The 21,458-nt window shown below is 41.3% G+C and overlaps 1 protein-coding gene across 1 annotated transcript; it reads right to left on the minus strand.

Moving 5' to 3' along the window:
• Positions 1 to 1,332: 1,332 nt before the first annotated feature.
• On the minus strand, positions 1,333 to 20,460 carry LOC311132055 (RPE-retinal G protein-coupled receptor-like; the record flags this gene model as incomplete). Its single annotated transcript, XM_084165223.1, has 7 exons — positions 1,333 to 1,476; positions 6,015 to 6,128; positions 9,259 to 9,376; positions 14,501 to 14,654; positions 17,555 to 17,676; positions 20,071 to 20,227; positions 20,382 to 20,460. The coding sequence occupies 7 exons, from the start codon at positions 20,458 to 20,460 to the stop codon at positions 1,333 to 1,335; spliced, it is 888 nt and encodes a 295-aa protein (XP_084021349.1).
• Positions 20,461 to 21,458: the final 998 nt, after the last annotated feature.

Raw genomic sequence — 21,458 nt, forward strand, 5'->3', positions numbered from 1 at the left:
TATACTGTACTCTCCACGTAAACCGAACCCTACATAAAAATCTAGGAGTTGGGTGGAATGAAAAGGTCTCAAACACTACCTTTTGCTCTTTTATTAGAAGCAATTAATGTCAAGGAACTTCACCTTAGTAAAATCACCTTAATCAATGCCATGTGCAATGTCTAATGGCACATTTGGTGCATCATAATGAAGGTGATTGCTTACTTTCAATGACCAGTTATAACCTGTCCAACCATTTATCACCTGTCAACAATGAAAATCTATTTTAGTAGTTTTCTTTCTAACGTGAATGATGTGCTAACAAAAAAAAATACTCCTATGTGAAAAAGGAGACCATTTTAAATTTCTGGCTTTTAAACTAAGCCTGTAGGAGAGAAGAGCACGCACAATAAATCTCTTTCTTTCTTATGATCTCAGGGTGGCCGGTGGGCTGTGTTTTCATGAAAAGCACCCTTTTTGGTAGGATTGCAGAGTGTTGCTGCTCTACTAATTCTGCTTGGTAGCTCAACCAGAACTTTTGCCTGTTATAGCCTACAAAGCAAGATTGGAATGCCCCATCTCTGGATGACCATTTTGCTTCTACTGGGACTAGAGCTATAAAGGATTTATATCAGGGGATTTCTACTCTTTACATGAATTTATCCAGCTTCAAAGGAATGCAAAGTAGTATCATGTTTGATGAGTGTAAAGATTGGTAACACTTTGCCTAAAGCCTGCAAGTATGATGCATTTTGATGTGGTTATAATGTATTGTTTGAGCAACTTTTGTTATACACATGTACGACCCATTATATTAACATCTCATAATACTAAATTACAGGGACATAATGTATTATAAGCGTTATAATAAGACATCATAAAGGCTCGTACATGCTCATAACAAGTGATGAAGCGTTATACCTGCAGACTAAAGTAGTGTTAAAAAATTATCTATTTTAGTCCATTTAGAGGAAATATGTTCTAGGATATTTGAGCTGGACAGGAATTCATCATTATATGTCATAACTTATAATAGTAATATCTAATTTCTAATAATATAGTTTTGCCTCAGTCTGGGCATGGCGTGTGTCTACTGCCCATCCTAAACTAGAGAGTGAACATATAATATATCCCAATGCCAGAACAAACACAACACTCCACGTTAACCCATGACTAAAATGTCACTTACACAACACACACACACACACACAAACACAATGAAGTCAAGTCCAGGTCCATTGCCATGAATGAAGTCAAGTCCAGGTCGATTTACATGAACGAATCTACAACAACATTCGTACCTGTCAGAAAACCAAGAGGACAGTTTGTGTGTGTGATTATCGCATGCTTAGTTTATTTGAACTTGTTCTCAATTTGAAGCACTTCAATCTTTTCCCCAGTGAGGAACTGCCAGATGCCGCCTCTGTAGTTCTCATTGCCCAGGGCGTACAGGAAAACATTGAAGGTAGGAGAGGTCTTTGCCAGAATAGGAGCCAACTGCAAACACAAGGCCAAACATAGCAATGTCAATGTCTCAGTACTAGCTCAAAAGTAAAATAAAATTGTACATTTGTGTCAAAGAACTGTACAACAAGTTTGTTAAAATACAGATATACATAGAGGGTTGAATGACTGAGTTGGTTGGAGAATGATATTTGGCACACCAGAGTTGTGAGCTTGATTCCTGAATGGGCCATACACTATACAAGTATGTGTTAAATGTACATTGCTTTGGGAACCAAAGGACCATGAGTTAAAGTGCATTCGGAAAGTATTCAGACTCCTTGACTTTTTCCACATTTTGTTACGTTACAGCCTTATTCTGAAATGAATGAATTAAATAGAAATAATCATCAATCTACAGACAATACCCCATAATCACAAAGTGAAAACAGGTTTTTAGAAATGTTTGAACATTTATTAAAAATCAAAAACAGAAATACCTTATTTACATACAGTGGGGGAAAAAAGTATTTGATCCCCTGCTGATTTTGTACATTTGCCCACTGACAAAGTCATGATCAGTCTATAATTTTAATGGTAGGTTTATTTGAACAGTGAGAGACAGAACAACAACAACGCATGTCAAAAATCTTATAAATTGATTTGCATTTTAATGAGGGAAATAAGTATTTGACCCCTCTGCAAAACATGACTTAGTACTTGGTGGCAAAACCCTTGTTGGCAATCACAGAGGTCAGACGTTTCTTGTAATAATAATAATAATAATATGCCATTTAGCAGACGCTTTTATCCAAAGCGACTTACAGTCATGCGTGCATACATTTTTTTTTTTTTTTTGTGTATGGGTGGTCCCAGGGATCGAACCCACTACCTTGGCGTTACAAGCGCCGTGCTCTACCAGCTGAGCTACAGAGGACCACGTTGGACCCTTGTAGTTGGCCACCAGGTTTGCACACATCTCAGGAGGGATTTTGTTCCACTCCTCTTTGCAGATCTTCTCCAAGTCATTAAGGTTTCGAGGCTGACGTTTGGCAACTCGAACATTCAGCTCCCTCCACAGATTTTCTATGGGATTAAGGTCTGGAGACTGGCTAGGCCACTCCAGGACCTTAATGTGCTTCTTCTTGAGCCACTCCTTTGTTGCCTTGGACGTGTGTTTTGGGTCATTGTCATGCTGGAATACCAATCCACGACCCATTTTCAATGCCCTGGCTGAGGGAAGGAGGTTGTCACCCAAGATTTGACGGTACATGGCCCTGTCCATCGTCCCTTTGATGCGGTGAAGTTGTCCTGTCCCCTTACCAGAAAAACACTCCCAAAGCATAATGTTTCCACCTCCATGTTTGACGGTGGGGATGGTGTTCTTAGGGTCATAGGCAGCATTCCTCCTCCTCCAAACACGGCGAGTTGAGTTGATTCTAAAGAGCTCCATTTTAGTCTCATATGACCACAACACTTTCACCCAGTTCTCCTCTGAATCATTCAGATGTTCATTGGCAAACTTCAGACGGCCCTGTATATGTGCTTTCTTAAGCAGGTGGACCTTGCGGGCGCTGCAGGATTTCAGTCCTTCACGGCGTAGTGTGTTACCAATTGTTTTCTTGGTGACTATGGTCCCAGCTGCCTTGAGATCATTGACAAGATCCTCCCATGTAGTTCTGGGCTGATTCCTCAAAGTTCTCATGATCATTGCAACTCCACGAGGTGAGATCTTGCATGGAGCCCCAGGTCGAGGGAGATTGACAGTTATTTGTGTTTCTTCCATTTGCGAATAATCGCACCAACGGTTGTCACCTATTTACATTTACGTCATTTAGCAGACGCTCTTATCCAGAGCGACTTACAAATAGGTGCATTCACCTTATAGCCAGTGGGATAACCACTTTACAATTTTATTTATTTATTATTTTTTTTTTTGGGGGGGGGGGGGGGGGGGGGGGGTAGAAGGATTACTTTATCCTATAACTTTATTCCTTAAAGAGGTGGGGTTTCAAATGTCTCCGGAAGGTGGTGAGTGACTCCGCTGTCCTGGCGTCGTGAGGGAGCTTGTTCCACCATTGGGGTGCCAGAGCAGCGAACAGTTTTGACTGGGCTGAGCGGGAACTATGCTTCCGCAGAGGTAGGGGAGCCAGCAGGCCAGAGGTGGATGAACGCAGTGCCCTCGTTTGGGTGTAGGGACTGATCAGAGCCAGAAGGTACGGAGGTGCCGTTCCCCTCACAGCTCCGTAGGCAAGCACCATGGTCTTGTAGCAGATGCGAGCTTCAACTGGAAGCCAGTGGAGTGTGCGGAGGAGCGGGGTGACGTGAGAGAACTTGGGAAGGTTGAACACCAGACGGGCTGCGGCATTCTGGATGAGTTGTAGGGGTTTAATGGCACAGGCAGGGAGCCCAGCCAACAGCGAGTTGCAGTAATCCAGACGGGAGATGACAAGTGCCTGGATTAGGACCTGTGCCGCTTCCTGTGTAAGGCAGGCACCTTCTCACCAAGCTGCTTGGCGATGGTCTTGTAGCCCATTCCAGCCTTGTGTAGGTCTGCAATCTTGTCCTTAACATCCTTGGAGAGCTCTTTGGTCTTGGCCATGGTGGAGAGTTTGGAATCTGATTGATTGCTTCTGTGGACAGGTGTCTTTTATACAGGTAACAAGCTGAGATTAGGAGCACTCCCTTTAAGAGTGTGCTCCTAATCTCAGCTCGTTACCTGTATAAAAGACACCTGGGAGCCAGAAATCTTTCTGATTGAGAGGGGGTCAAATACTTACTTCCCTCATTAAAATGCAAATCAATTTATAACATTTTTTGACATGCGTTTTTCTGGATTTTTTTGTTGTCATTCTGTCTCTCACTGTTCAAATAAACCTTCCATTAAAAATTATAGACTGATCATTTCTTTGTCAGTGGGCAAACATACAAAATCAGCAGGGGATCAAATACTTTTTTCCCTCACTGTAAGTATTCAGACCCTTTGCTATGAGACTCAGAATTGAGCTCAGGTGCATCCTGTTTCCATTGATCATCCTTGAGATGTTTCAACAACTTGATTGGAGTCCACCTGTGGTAAATTCAATTGATTGGACATAATTTAGAAAGGCACACACCTGTCTATATAAGGTCCCACAGTTGTCAGTACATGTCAGAGCAAAAACCAAGCCATGAGGTCGAAGGAATTGTCCGTAGAGCTCCGAGACAGGATTGTGTCGAGGCACAGATATGGGGAAGGGTACCAAAAAATGTCTGCAGCATTGAAGGTCCCCAAGAACACAGTGGCCGCCTTCATTCTTAAATGGAAGAAGTTTAGAACCATCAAGACTCTTCCTAGAGCTGGCCGCCCGGCCATACTGAGCAATCTGGGGAAAAGGGCCTTTGTTAGGGAGGTGACCAAGAACCCGATGGTCACTCTGACAGAGCTCCAGAGTTCCTCTGTGGTGATGGGAGAACCTTCCAGAAGGACAACCATCTCTGCAGCCCTTCACCAATCAGGCCTTTATGGTAGAGTGGCCAGACGGTAGCCACTCCTCAGTAAAAGGCACATGACAGCCCGCTTTGAGTTTGCCAAAAGGCACCTAAAGGACTCTCAGACCATGAGAAACAAGATTCTCTGGTCTGATGAAACCAAGATTGAACTCTTTGGCCTGAATCCCTAGCGTCACATTTGGAGGAAACCTGGCACCATCCCTACGGAGAAGCACGGTGGTGACAGCGTCATGCTGTGGTGATGTTTTTCAGCGGCAAGGACTGGGAGACTAGTCAGGATCAAGGCAAAGATAAACGGAGCAAAGTACAGAGAAATCCTTGATGAAAACCTGCTCCAGAGCGCTCAGGACCTCAGCCTGGGGGCGAAGGTTCACCTTCCAATAGGACAACAACCCTAAGCACACAGCCAAGACAACGCAGGAGCGACTTCGGGAAAAGTCTCTGTCCTTGAGTGGCCCAGCCAGAGCCCGGACTTGAACCCGTTCGAACATGTCTGGAGAGACCTGAAAATAGCTGTGCAGCGACACTCCCCATCCAACCTGACAGAGCTTGAGAGGATCTGCAAAGAAGAATGGGAGAAACTCCCCAAATACAGGTGTGCCAAGCTTGAGCATCATACCCAAGAAGACTCAAGGCTGTAATCGCTGCCAATGGTTCTTCAACAAAGTACTGAGTAAAGGGTCTGAATACTTATGTAAATGTGATATTTCAGTTTTCTATTTTTAATACATTTAAATAAATAAAAATTTAACCCTATTTTTGCTTTGTCATTATGGGGTATTGTGTGTAGATTGATGAGGGGAAAAAACAATGTTATCCATTTTAGAATAAGGCTGTAACGTAACAAAATGTGGAATAAATCAAGGGGTCTGAATAATTTCCGAATGCACTTTATATAATCAAGCAGTGCGATTAATGACTACTATATTACACAGAAGCCATGAGTATTGCTTTCTAATTCTAATTTGCTGTAGGGTGTTAGTGTATTTGGTCAATGGAGTAGAATACCTTTGGCATGCACATATGACCTTGAGAAATGTATATGAAGTTTACTGTCAGATTAGATGCAGTGTGTGTGCGCATGTGTGTGTTGTCCTCACCATCCTTATCTTGGGAGAGACCAGGTTGGCATTCTCAACAGCAGCGTAGAAGGCCAGGACTCCATAGGGTCCCCAGCAGAACAAAAATGTCTTCAGAGGAGTGGCAGTGTTAAACTGTAGAGAGATTGACAGTATATTACTTACAGTGCCTTCAGAAAGTCTTCACACCCCTTGACTTTTTCCTAATTTTGTTGTGTTACTGTCTGAATTTAAAATGGATTAAATAGAGATTTGTTTTGTCACTGGCCTACACACAATACCTCAATGTCAAAGTGGAAATGTTTACAAATGTATTTTAAATGAAAAGCTGACATGTCTTTAGTCAATAAGTATTCAACCACTTTGTTATAGCAAGCCTAAATAAGTTCAGGAGTAAAAACATGCATCCTGTTTGCAACAAGGCACTAAAGTAGTACTGCAAAAAAAATTGGCAAAGCAAATAACTTTTTGCCCTGAATATAAAGTGTTAAGTTTGGGGCAAATCCAATACAACACATTACTGAGTACCACTCTCCATATTTTCGAGCATCATGTTATGGGTATGCTTGTCATCGTTAAGGACACGGTGGAGTTTTTCAGGATAAAAAATTAAAGGAATGGAGCTAAACAGAGGCAATATCCTAGAGGAAAAGCTGGTTCAGTCTGCTTTCCAACAGAAACTGGGAGATGAATTCACCTTTCAGCAGGACAATAACATAAAACACAAGGCCAAATCTACACTGGAGTTGCTTACCAAGAAGACAGTGAATGTTCCTGAGTGGTCTAGTTACAGCTGTGACTTAAATCTACTTGGACATCTATGGCAAGACCTGAAAATGGTTGTCTAGCAATGATCAACAACCAATTTAACCGAGCTTGAATAATTTTAAGAGAATAATGGGCAAATGTTGCACAATCCTGGTGTGGAAAGCTCTTAGAGACTTACCCAGAAAGAGTCACAGCTGTAATTGCTGCCAAAGGTGCTTCTACAAAGTATTGTCTCAGGGGTGTGAATACTTATGTGAAATAGATATTTCTGTATTTCTTCAATAAATGTGCAACATTTTCTAAAAGCATGTTTTAACTTTGTCATTATGGGGTATTGTGTGTAGATGGGTGAGGAAAAACTATCAAAATAACAACAAAATAATTTTGAATTCAGGCTGTAACACAAGAAAATGTGGAATAAGTCAAGCGGTATTTCCATCATCATTGATTTAATATTTTCCTCTATGTTTGCTCTGGTAATGTATGTGGTTATACTAATGTATGTGGTTATACTTATCCATAAAAAAGCCTTTTGAATTGTATTGAATTGAATTGAGGGAGAGAGAGAACAGAGATGGTGAGAGAGAGAGAGGGAGATAGAGAGAGAAGGGATTGTTACTCTTCAACCATGAAGAGAAGAAAAAAGAAAAAAACATCTCGGATCATGGGGCTTACATGCGTGTGACGGTCTGGTCACAAGCATTGGATAACGGCTGGGATAGAAACACAATATCTGGCTTACCATAATTTCATAATCAACTCAACTCCAAGTTCAGCTCGTAAACAAAGACATCATGCACCAAAACAGGTACACAGGGAAACGTTGTTCACTGACCACTCAGAGTAATCCCATGTTTCATACTCATACTGCAATATTCTTGGGGATAACAGGTTTGTTTGCGTATGTGTTCTTTTTGAGTACACATGACACAAAGACTGCATTGCCACTTACCATGTGTACAACCTTTGTATCCATACAGGAATGTTAATTACATAGTTGTTTACAGTTTTGTAGACATTCCTAGTAGAAACCCAACACTCTGTTTGTCAGGGGCATCTGAGAGGAGAGGGGGCTTTGTTTTCTGTATTTGTGTTTCCAAAATAATGATGACCTGATGCGTGCATTTCAGGTATTGGATGTCTGTGTGTGTGTGTGTGTGTGTGTGTGAGAGAGAGAGAGCATGTATGTGTGTGAGTGATGCTATTTTAAGGTTACATAACAGTAATAGTGCTGCCTTAGTGAGAAGAGCTCACTCTTTCCTGCAGCATAGTCACCTTTGTGCTCCGGCTAGCGCGGTCTTAGACCTAGCTACACCACCGTGAGTAAATGGCTTATGCAACATATAGATGGAGAGGCAACTTGATTCAGTCCCTCCAGTCCCGAGGGACCTATGTATAGTCGTATAGTCTACTGTGTCTATTTAACAGAACAGTGGCTTCCTTTTACGGCACAGTGGCTGGCTTCCTTTTATGGCACAGTGGCGGCACTGTGCCGGGGGGCCTTGATGCTCTACACCTTGCAGGGCTGAAAAACGAAATAGATTAACATTGGCGCTATAGGGATTGTGCATGTTGACAGAGGTTGTTCTTTAATGGAAGCCTCTCCAACATAATCCAGGTAGAATCAGGAATTGCCCAGGGCAGCTGTCTAGACCCCTTACTTTTTTAAAACATTACTAATGACATGCCACTGGCTTTGTGTAAAGCCAATGTGTCTATGTATGCGGATGACTCAACACTATACACGTCAGCTACTACAGTGACTGAAATGACTGCAACACTTAACAAAGAACTACAGTTAGTTTCAGAATGGGTGGCAAGGAATAAGTTAGTTAATAATAATATGCATGTTAATAATATAAATGTCAATCTCTCCTGGCTCAAAATGGAGGAGAGATTGACTTCATCACTACTTGTATTTGTGAGAGGTATTGACATGTTGAATGAACCGAGCTGTCTGAACTACTGGCACACAGCTCGGACAACTATGCATACCCCACAAGACATACCACCAGAGGTCTCTTCACAGTCCCCAAGTCCAGAACAGACTATGGGAGGCGCACAGTACTACATAGAGCCATGACTACATGGAACTCTAATCCACATCAAGTAACTCATGCAAGCAGTAAAATTAGATTTAAAAAACAGATAAAAATACACCTTATGGAACAGCGGGGACTGTGAAGAGACACAAACACAGGCACAGACACATGCATACATACACGCGATAACATACGCACTATACACACACGTACACATGGATTTTGTGTTGTAGATATGTGGTAGTATAGTAGTGGCCTGAGGGCACACCCTTAATGTGTAGTGAAATATGTTGTGAATGTATTGTAATGTTTTTAAAATTGCCTTAATTTTGCTGGACCCCAGGAAGAGTAGCTGCTGCCTTGGCAGAAGCTAATGGGGATCCATAATACATACAAATACAGTATTGGAACAGGGCCTAGCCCTGTATGAAAATAATAGCAGACATGCTTCTTACCCTGGGGTTTCCGGTCTTCTTGAATTTCTGGCCGATGGACTGGTAGGAGGACATGACAACAAAGGTCTGGATGGCCATGTTGAAAATGGCCATGGGGATTAGGTAGGACACATAGTTCCTGTTTAGGAGAAGAAAGAACACAGGATGTTATGAAACAAGTGCACCTGGGAGCCAAGATGAATGTTTTACACTACAGAAAGAGACAATACTCTAAGTCTGATGAGTGTCTGTAAAACCAGGTACTGTACTAAGATTGATGTTTGGCTAGACATGGCAGGGCTGAAGGTTTTAGCAATGATTTGATGTATTTATGATTTGTATGTGTGTGTTACTTGTCACCCTTGTTGTAGGCCATGTTTTTGTGTATTTGTGTGTGTGTGTGTCTGTCTGTCCATCGGTCAGTCTTTTTGCAATATGTAAAGTTGTGTGTGTGTGTGTTACCTGTCTCCCTTGCTGTAGTCCATTTGTATTTATTTGTATTTATTATGGATCCCCATTAGCTGCTGCCAAGGCAGCAGCTACACTTCCTGGGGTCCAGCAAAATTAAGGAAGTTATACATTTTTAAAAACATTACAATACATTTAGAACAAATTTCACATCATTTTAAGTGTGTGCCCTCAGGCCCCTACTCTACTACCACATATCTAAAAAAAAATATTATCTGTTTTTTAAATCTAATTTTACTGCTTGCATGAGTTACTTGATGTGGAATAGAGTTCCATGTAGTCATGGCTCTATGTAGTACTGTGCGCCTCCCATAGTCTGTTCTGGACTTGGGGACTGTGAAGAGACCTCTGGTGGCATGTCTTGTGGGGTATGCATGGGTGTCCGAGCTGTGTGCCAGTAGTTCAAACAGGCGGCTCAGTGCATTCAACATGTCAATACTTCTCACAAATACAAGTAGTGATGAAGTCAATCTCTCCTCCACTTTGAGCCAGGAGAGATTGACATGCATATTATTAATGTCTGTGTACATCCAAGGGCCACCGTGCAGCCCTGTTCTGAGCCAATTACAATCCCTCTTTGTGGCACCTGACCACACGACTGAACAGTAGTCCAAGTGTGACAAAACTAGGGCCTGTAGGACCTGCCTTGTTGATAGTGCTGTTAAGAATGCAGAGCAGCGCTTTTTATGGACAGACTTCTCCCCATTCTAGCTACTGTTGAATCAATATGTTTTAACAATGAAAGTTTACAATACAGGGTTACTCCGAGCAGTTTAGTCTCCTCAACTCGCTCAATTACCACATTATTTATTACAAGATTTAGTTGATGTTTAGGGTTTAGTGAATGATTTGTCCAAAATACAATGCTTTTAGTTTTTGAAATATTTAGGACTAACTTATTCCTTGCCACCCATTCTGAAACTATCTGCAGCTCTTTGTTAAGTGTTGCAGTCATTTCAGTCACTGTGGTAGCTGACATGTATTTTGTTGAGTCATCTGCATACATAGACACACTGGCTTTACTAAAAGCCAGTGGCATGTCGTTAGTAAAGATTGAAAATAGTAAGGGGCTGCCCTGGGGATTTCCTGATTCTACCTGGATTTAGTTGGAGAAGCTTCCATTAAAGAAGACAGGGAACTCTTTATTGACAATATAGCAGGGGGTGTAAAGCCATAACACATACGTTTTTCCAACAACAGACTATGATCGACAATGTCAAAAGCTGCACTGAAGTCTAACAAAACAGCCCCCACAATCTTTTTATCATCAATTTCTCTCAGCCAATCATCAGTCATTTGTGTAAGTGCTGTGCTTGTTGAATGTCCTTCCCTATAATCATGCTAAAATTATGTTGTCAATTTGTTTACTGTAAAATAGCATTGTATCTGGTCAAACACAATTTCTTCCAATAGTTTACTAAGAATTGGTAACAGGCTGATTGGTCGGTTATTTGAGCCAGTAAAGGGGGCTTTACTATCCTAAGGTAGGGGAATAACTTTTGCTCCCCTCCAGGCCTGAGGGCACACACTTTCTAGTAGGCTTAAATTGAAGATATGGCAAATAGGAGTGGCAATACCATCCGCTATTATCCTAAGTAATTTTCCATCCATGTTTTCAGACCCCAGTTGATGGACAATACTTTTTTCACCTCTTCCACACTTACTTTACAGAATTCAACATTAAAATGCTTGTCTTTCATAATTTGGTCAGATATACTTGGATGTGTAGTGTCAGCATTTGTTGCTGGCATGTCATACCTAAGTTTGCTAATCTTGCCAATGAAAAAATCATTAAAGTAGTTGGCAATATCAGTGGGTTTTGTAATGAATGAGCCATCTGATTCAATGAATGATGGAGCGGAGTTTGCCTTTTTGCCCAAAATTTCATTTAAGGTGCTCCAAAGCTGTTTACTATCATTCTTTATGTCATTTACAGTGGGGGAAAAAAGTATTTAGTCAGCCACCAATTGTGCAAGTTCTCCCACTTAAAAAGATGAGAGGCCTGTAATTTTCATCATAGGTACACGTCAACTATGACAGACAAAATGAGAAAAGAAAATCACATTGTAGGATTTTTTATGAATTTATTTGCAAATTATGGTGGAAAATAAGTATTTGGCAATGACACAGGTCAAACGTTTTCTGTAAGTCTTCACAAGGTTTTCACACACTGTTGCTGTTATTTTGGCCCATTCCTCCATGCAGATCTCTAGAGCAGTGATGTTTTGGGGCTGTCGCTGGGCAACACAGACTTTCAACTCCCTCCAAAGATTTTCTATGGGGTTGAGATCTGGAGACTGGCTAGGCCACTCCAGGACCTTGAAATGCTTCTTACGAAGCCACTCCTTCGTTGCCCGGGCAGTGTGTTTGGGATCATTGTCGTGCTGAAAGACCCAGCCACGTTTCATCTTCAATGCCCTTGCTGATGAAAGGAGGTTTTCACTCAAAATCTCACGATACATGGCCCCATTCATTCTTTCCTTTACACGGATAAGTCGTCCTGGTCCCTTTGCAGAAAAAGAGCCCCAAAGCATGATGTTTCCACCCCCATGCTTCACAGTAGGTATGGTGTTCTTTGGATGCAACTCAGCATTATTTGTCCTCCAAACACGACAAGTTGAGTTTTCAACAAAAAGTTCTATTTTGGTTTCATCTGACCATATGACATTCTCCCAATCCTCTTCTGGATCATCCAAATGCACTCTAGCAAACTTCAGACGGGCCTGGACATGTACTGGCTTAAGCAGGGGGACACGTCTTGCACTGCAGGATTTGAGTCCCTGGCGGCGTAGTGTGTTACTGATTGTAGGCTTTGTTACTTTGGTCCCAGCTCTCTGCAGGTCATTCACTAGGTCCCCCTGTGTGGTTCTGGGATTTTTTCTCACCGTTCTTGTGATCATTTTGACCCCACAGGGTGAGATCTTGGGATCGAGGGAGATTATCAGTGGTCTTGTAAGTCTTCCATTTCCTAATAATTGCTCCCACAGTTGATTTCTTCAAACCAAGCTGCTTACCTATTGCAGATTCAGTCTTCCCAGCCTGGTGCAGGTCTACAATTTTGTTTCTGGTGTCCTTTGACAGCTCTTTGGTCTTGGCCATAGTGGAGTTTGGAGTGTGACTGTTTGAGGTTGTGGACAGGTGTCTTTTATACTGATAACAAGTTCAAACAGGTGCCATTAATACAGGTAACGAGTGGAGGACAGAGGAGCCTCTTAAAGAAGAAGTTACAGGTCTGTGAGAGCCAGAAATCTTGCTTGTTTGTAGGTGACCAAATACTTATTTTCCACCATAATTTGCAAATACATTTATTAAAATCCTAAAATGTGATTTTCTGGATTTTTTTTCCTCAATTTGTCTGTCACAGTTGACGTGTACCTATGATGAAAATTACAGGCCTCTCTCATCTTTTTAAGTGCGAGAACTTGCACAATTGGTGGCTGACTAAATACTTTTTCCCCCCACTGTATCTTTGTTTCATAGTGTAGTTTCTTCTTCTTTTTATTCAGTTTAGTCACATGGTTTCTCAATTTGCAGTACGTTTGCCAATCGGTTGTACAGCCAGACCTATTTTCCATTTATTTTGCCTTATCACTCTCAACCATACCATTTTTCAAAATTTTACAGTTTTTACAGTCATTTTCTTAATGGGTGCATGCTTTTTAGTAACTGGGATAAGCAATTTCATAAATGTGTCAAGTGCAGCGTCTGGTTGCTCCTCATTACACACCAACAAATATTATTTACATCAACAACATAGGAATCGCTACAAAGCATATTGTATGATCTCGTATACACTATATTAGGCCCAGCGTTTGGAACGTTTTGCTAGATATGGCTACTATATTGTGATCACTACATCCGATGGATTTGGATAATGCTTTCAAACAAATTTCTGCAGCGTTAGTAAAGATGTGATCAATACATGTTGATGATTTGATTCCTGTGCTGTTTGTAACTACCATGGTAGGTTGATTGATAACCTGAACCAGGTTGCAGGCACTAGTTAGTTTGAAGCTTTCTCTTGAGTGGGCAGCCTGATGAAAGCCAGTCAATATTTAAATCACCCAGAAAATATACCTCTCTATTGATATCACATACATTATCAAGCATTTCACACATGTTATCCAGATACTGACTGTTAGCACTTGGTGGTCCCATCAGAATGGGCTTTTGTGTGCATGTGAGTGGGTGACATCAACAGGCTCCTGAACAGCTTCTATTCCCATGCCATATGACTGCTCCATAGCTAACTAAATAGCTAACAAAATGGCTACACAGACTATCTGAGTTTAGCTTTGTATTTTATTCTTATTTTTGCGCTGTCTCTATGCACACTCACAGGGCCCTACACACTACGCACACTGATACTTCAACACACATACAAACCCTCACTCCATCATTTGCTTACACACACATAATATGCACATACATTTGTACTGATTCTACACACACCCACTCACATACAATCATCATATACACTGATGCTACTCTGTTTATCATATATCCTGTTACCTAGTCACCTTACCCCTATACATATCTACCTCTATCACTCCAGTATCCCTGCATATTGTAAATATGGAACTGGAACTGTCCCTGTATATAATATTCTTACTTACTTTATCGTGTTCTTCTTCTTCTTATTTTTATATCTCGTGTGTTTTTCTTCTACCTTGTTATTTGTAGTATTATATTGTTATTGATTATTGCATTGTCGGGTTTAGAGATTACAAGAAAGGTATTTCACTGTACCTGTGCATGTGACATTAAAAACTTGAAATGTGGGTGTGTTTGTTACCTGTCTCCTTTGCTGTAGTCCAGGGTACAGCAGGTCCTGAGGGGTTCGTAGTCATACTCTCCCCAGCCGATGAGGGGCATGGCAGACCAGAAGGCGGTGAACAGCCAGATGAAAATAGCCAGAGTGATAGCACTGCTCCACTGTAGCTTCGTCCCTGATGAGAAGCACAACCATAGAAATACAATGATTAGAATACTCTATTTCAATAATCTACAGAAACCATAGAAGTGGGATGATTAGAATAGATTCAAATTTATGGAATTACTACTTCCAATTGGAATGGAGCGTGACAGTAAAAGTGTGTGCTGTGCACAATAACCCATAATGACAAAGGGAAAACAGGTTTTTAGAAATGTTTGCTAATTTATGAAAAATAAAAAACAGAAATACCTTATTTACATAAGTATTCAGACCCTTTGCTATGAGACTCGAAATTGAGCTCAGGTGCATCCTGTTTCCATTGATCATCCTTGAGATGTTTCTACAACTTGATTGGAGTCCACCTGTGGTAAATTCAATGAATTAGACATGATTTGGAAAGGCACACACCTATCTATATAAGGTCCCACAGTTGACAGTGCATGTCAGAACAAAAACCAAGCCATGATTTCGAAGGAATTGTCCGTAGAGCTCCGAGACAGGATTGTGTCTAGGCGCACATCTGGGAAAGGATACCAAAAAAATTCTGCAGCATTGAAGGTCCCCAAGAACATAGTGAAAGAAGTTTGGAACCACCTAGACTCTTCCTAGAGCTGGCTGCCCGGCCAAACTGAGCAATCGGGGGAGAAGGGCCTTGGTCAGGGAGGTGACCAAGAACCCGATGGTCACTCTGACAGAGCTCCAGAGTCCTCTGTGGAGATAGGAGTACCCTCCAGAATGACAACCATTTCTGCAGCACTCCACCAATCAGGCCTTTATGGTAGAGTGGCCAGATGGAAGCCACTCCTCAGTAAAATGCACATGACAGCCCGCTTGGAGTTTGCCAAAAGGCACCTAAAGGACTCTCAGACAATGAGAAACAAGATTCTCTGGTCTGATGAAACCAAGATTGAACTCTTTGGCCTTAATGCCAAGCGTCACGTATGGAGGAAACCTGGCACCATCCCTATGGTGAAGCATGGTGGTGGCAGCATCATGCTGGGGAGATGTTTTTCAGCGGCAGGGACTGGGAGACTAGTCAGGATTGAGGGACAGATGAACGGAGCAAAGTACAGAGAGATCCTTGATGAAAACCTGCTCAGGACCTCAGACTGGGGTGAAGGTTCACCTTCCAACAGGACAATGACCCTAAACACACAGCCAAGACAACGCAGGAGTGGCTTTGGGACAGGTTTCTGAATGTCCTTGAGTGGCCCAGCCAGAGCCCGGACTTGAACCCGATCAAACATCTCTGGAGAGACCTGAAAATTGTTGTGCAGCGACGCTCCCATACAACCTGACAGGATCTGCAGAGAAGAATGGGAGAAACTCCCAAATACAGGTGTGCCAAGCTTGTAGCGTCATACCCAAGAAGACTCGAGGCTGTAATCGCTGCCAAAGGTGCTTCAACAAAGTACAGAGTAAAGGGTACTGAATACTTAATGTAAATGTGATATGTCAGTTGTTTGTTTTGTTTTGCAAACATTTCTAAAAACCTGTTTGTGCTTTGTCATTATGGGGTATTGTGTGTAGATTGATGAGGAAAAAACAATTTAATCAATTTTAGAATAAGGCTAACGTAACAAAATGTGGAAAAAGTCAAGGGGTCTGAATAGTTTCCGAATGCACTGTACAACACATCAAATGAAATGTCACGTGAAATGACTTCATAACCTGTTTGCAATACATTTTAAATGTATTTAGGGATGGAAAATGTACTTCAAACTTGCTTTTCAGGTGTTTGTGAAAGCAAAGACTATAATGCATTTTTAATGCGTTACAATTCAATTTGGGTTACAGTAAAATGTGTTATTGTGTAATTATTGTATTATTAACACATGTAAAAAATGTTGTATGGCAGGACCAAGTAACATGATACATTCCATGTTGATCCATGTTTTGGAGTAGGCCTAAGCTCAACATGGTTAATGTTGGTTTACTATTTGTTTGAAATACTACTAAACAAAATGCTTTCCATTGACCAGTGGTTGGCCACATACTGTAGCTTTCTCTAACAGAAGCTTGGTCACTTCTGGTCATTGTGGTACTGTATACCTCATATTGCTCTCAGACATACTGTACACTGAGTGTACAAAACATTAAGGACACCTTCCTAATATTGAGATGCACCTCCCCTATTGACCTCAGAACAGCCTTAATTCATCGGGGCATGGACTCTACAAGGTCTCTAAAACGTTCCACAGGGATGCTGGTGCATGTTGACTCCAATGCTTCCCACAGTTGTGTCAAGTTGGCTGGGTGTCCTTTGGGTGGTGGACCATTCTTGATACACACCGGAATCTGTTGAGCGTGAAAAACCCAGCAGCGTTGCAGTTCTTGACACAAACCGGAGCACTTGGCACCTACTACCATACCCGTTCAAAGCCACTTAAATATTTTGTCTTGCCCATTCACCCTCTGAATGGCACACATAAACAATCCATGTCTCAATTGTCTTAAAGCTTAAAAATCCTTCTTTAACCTGTCTCCTCCGCTTCATCTACACTAATTGAAGTGGATTTAACAAGTGACATCAATAAGGGATCATAGCTTAATGTTTTGTACACTAAGTGTTTAGTTTGACAGGGTCATAACACAATAGAAAGGGTGTCAGTGTGGGTGTAATCTGCAGATTATGTCTTTGTGAGAGGTCTTTAAAACCATGTAGATGAGTGAACTCCTAACAGACCAATAGACTCTTAGGCTAAAGGCCAGATGGCCTCTTAGGATGCTGTGAGGCCCCAAGAACAACTGCACACAAAGATTAGTCCTGTTTAGTGTGTGTTTGTGCATTTGTTGTTGGGAATGGATGTGTGTGTGTGTGTGTGTCTGTGTGTGTTTGTGTATGTGTGTGTGTGTGTGTGCGTGCGTGTGTCTGTGGAGATGTATGAGACCTATGAGACTCATGCCACTTACTTGTGCAGTACTGATGGTATCTGTCCCATGCGATGGCAGCAATGAAGTGGATGCTGGCGAGAGCTGTCACGAAACCCTGGAAGCCGTGAGTCTGGCAGCCATCAGAGCCATAGGGCCAGTACCTGGAGAAGGGCATACAGAAGTAAAGAGGGGGAAAGACAATACATTAGGCCTTAACATTATGTTCTGTGAGTAGCCTATCTGTTTAGCTGGTTTTGAATGCTTTTTATAATGCTCAACAACGAATGGTTAGACTGGTAGAGCACACTGTAACGGAAAACTGTAATTTATATTTACATTTTAGTCATTTAACAGACACTCTTATCCAGAGCAACTTACAGTTAGTGAGTGCATACATTTTCATATTGGCCCCCCGTGGGAAACGAACCCACAACCCTGGCGTTGCAAGAGCCATGCTCTACCAACTGAGCTACAGGGGACTACTATATGGTAATTTTTAGTATTATCAACAGTAAAAATGAACTCAAACGTTTTACTACAGCATACTGTAAATGATGGTGCATTGTGGGAAATTTGCTGTATTTTACATTACATTTAAGTCATTTAGCAGACGCTCTTATCCAGAGCGACTTACATTGAATGTAATTCCACCTCACAGAATGCAGTACCATACCATATCTTTTGAGCGCCAAAAACCTTTTGACCACTAAGGTATGCATGGTATGGTTGTTTCTGGCTCATTAACATATTTTGAGGCGTACCTTGTAGAGGCTATATTTGTTGCACCCGTGAGTGAGAATGCTGTACCAATTTAACTATTTTGTGGTTATAGTGCCCCATCAATTTAAAATGTATAGTCAACAGATTAGAATGGCAGCAAGTCTCAATCCTTTAATGGTTGAGCATTATGTCATGTCCTTTTGGTCTGTTTTGCCCTGTAGTTGCTGCCAGTTTGGAAGCATTTGAGAAGGCCTCTAGAAGTGCAAGTGATATAAAACACAACATTTTCTTTAATATATGTGAAAACACTTTACCTAGCAGACAACCTGCTTGCACCAATCTCTTATAATTACAATGAAATACAAACTCCTCCCCTCAATGAATTTCATTCATCCAATAATTAATCAATTCCAATTATGGTAGCATTTACTTTTTTACAGTATAATACAGTCAAGTGTACAGTCAATTTACGTAGTGTACTGTGTGTCATTACACAGTACTTGCTTTGATACTGTATTTATATTACAGTAGGTGTACTGTAATATGAAATACAGAATTTTACTCACCACCGAACTGCCTGTAAGATACAGTCAAATTCATGGCAAACGCTTTACAGTGCATAGAACTAGACCGCAGGGAAGGCGAGTGTCTGTTTGTGATCTTTTGCATTGGCCACGGTCATCTATTAATAACCATTTTGAATTTGAAGTGAATCTGGTGCCTGTTTTAATCCTAAACAGAACATCTTTGTTCATCCCCCCGATTACAGAGTTCTAAATCCTCCTCCTTTATGCATCACAGCACAGTCCCCGGGAGGTCTGTTATGACCCTTCCCCCGTTGGTCTTTGCCGAGAGGAGAGAGAGAGAGAGAGAGAGAGAGAGAGAGAGAGAGAGAGAGAGAGAGAGAGAGAGAGAGAGAGAGAGAGAGAGAGAGAGAGAGAGAGAGAGAGGAGAGAGAGAGAGAGAGAGAGAGAGATGAGAGAGGAGAGAGAGAGGAGAGAGAGATGAGAGGAGAGAGAGAGAGAGAGAGAGAGAGGAGAGAGAGAGAGAGAGAGAGAGAGAGAGAGAGAGAGAGAAGAGAGAGAGAGAGAGAGAGAGAGAGAGAGAGAGAGAGAGAGAGAGAGAGGAGGAGAAGAGAGAGAGAGAGAGAGAGAGAGAGAGAGAGAGAGAGAGAATTTTTTTAGGGGGTAGATCAGCTTAATATTGTAACTTCCATCGATGTAATTGTCTGCATCACTTCCAATCCCCCATGTTTTTATATACATACCCTTTAAAATATATATATATTCCCCTTTATTACTTTACAACCCCACCACCCTTTCCTTAATTGGAGTAAACTAGTGAACAACAATGCTTAGGCCTCTACTTCCGTACATTTTATGGACACAGTCAATTTTACAAGAATTATATTTTGTTAGTTTTTTATCCTTAACTTCTTCTACTATCAACCTCTCCAATCATTTTCATGATGTCCATCCGGTTTGCTTCTATATGCCATATCTTTCTAACTGTGCTCTTTCACAAAAGCTCCCAACCTATATATTTATTATGGGCACAGTATGCTTACATTATTAGTTATCTTGTTATTAGTTGTTGTTATTAGTCCCATCCTTCAACTCCATTCAACACCACCCATCTATCTCAACACCATCCATATAGGATTTCTATTTGCCATATATTTTTCAACTGTACTGTCATGTTTATCAAAAGTTCTGAACCTTTCTATGTAAAATATTCCATTCAATTCATGATATTTCACAGTGGCAAAACGTTGCAACAATGAGTGAGTGTGAGTAAAAAGTGAATAAGGTGGATTAGTATGCTATGTCACTCACCTCAGAAAACTGGAGAAAGCGGCAATGGTTGCATTCGCAGAGATACCCATATCGGCCAATGCCAAGCTCAAGACTAGGAAATTGCTGGGGGTTCTCAGTTCTCTTATTTTGAGAAAAGCAGCGACTGTCACAGCATTCAGGAAGAATCCCAGAAGACCTTTAGGGGACATAACACAGAATAGGTTATAAACACAGTGGCAGAGCGCATATTCCTTGAGAAGTGAAAATGAAAGCAGGTACGTTTTCTTTTGAAGGGCTGTTTAAACAATAATAATGTTTTGGATGAATTCCATCAGAAATGCGACACTCACCCTCCACTAGCAGACAAGATCCCAAAGAGAACACGTCGAAGTCCGAGAAACCATCCGGTAAAGTGTAGGAAGACACCATCTTCAATGCTATTTTTCACACCAGTAAAGTGCAAAAATCACAGATCTACTTACTCTTCACTGTCCGCTTGCTTTATAATGTGCATCTAACCTAACTGATTGCACTTTTAAAGGGGCATTTCACGTGAAAAAGCATGCATGCAATTATGTAAAGCTCTCTCACTCTCTTGCCCCAATCCGCACAAGAATGTCTTAATGAACATAACAACACAACCCGCTGCCCCCCTAATACGTATTTACACACCGCTACTCTAAAGCGCTCAATTAGTTACACAACAAGCCTTTCTGTCTGTGTGTGACCAACGTCTGGAGAAGGATGCCCTTGATGTTAAATGCACATGTTTGATGTTGTCTATACAGCTCTGTGTCGCTGGCGCAAGCACCCAGCCACATACAGTACCAGTGAAAAGTTTGGAGACAACTACTCATTCAAGGGTTTTTCTTTATTTTGACTATTTTCTACATTGTAGAATAATAGTGAATACATCAAAACTATGAAATAACCCATATGGAATCATGTAGTAACCAAAAAAGTGTTAATCAAATCAAAATATATTTTATATTTGAGATTATTCAAATAGCCACCCTTTGCCTTGATGACAGCTTTGCACACTCTCCATTCTAGAATGGACATTAAAACCAGATAACGGACAGTTCGAAAAGATATTGGGACAGTTCGAAAATATATCAGGACACCTACAAAGTTACAAAAAGCTAAACCAACAATCACACAAACCGAAATTGGATAAACGCAGGTCCAACAAAGAAAAACTTAGCTAGCTAGCAATTGATTTGTTTTTTGGAGCATCTGATGAACTAATGTGGTGAGTGATGAACATGAAGTTCTCCGGTCCCTACTGTAACCATGGCACAAGTGGCGCTATGCTGTCAAATCCTCTGACATGAAATATCTAGCTTGACCAGCTGTTTTCATCAACTGATATTTTTGAATTTGGTTGTCATATTGGCAGGTTTGCTAACAACAAACTATTTAGCTAG

The sequence above is a fragment of the Coregonus lavaretus genome, assembly GCF_964263955.1.
Source record: "Coregonus lavaretus genome assembly, chromosome: 1".
NCBI classification, from domain to species: Eukaryota; Metazoa; Chordata; class Actinopteri; order Salmoniformes; family Salmonidae; genus Coregonus; species Coregonus lavaretus.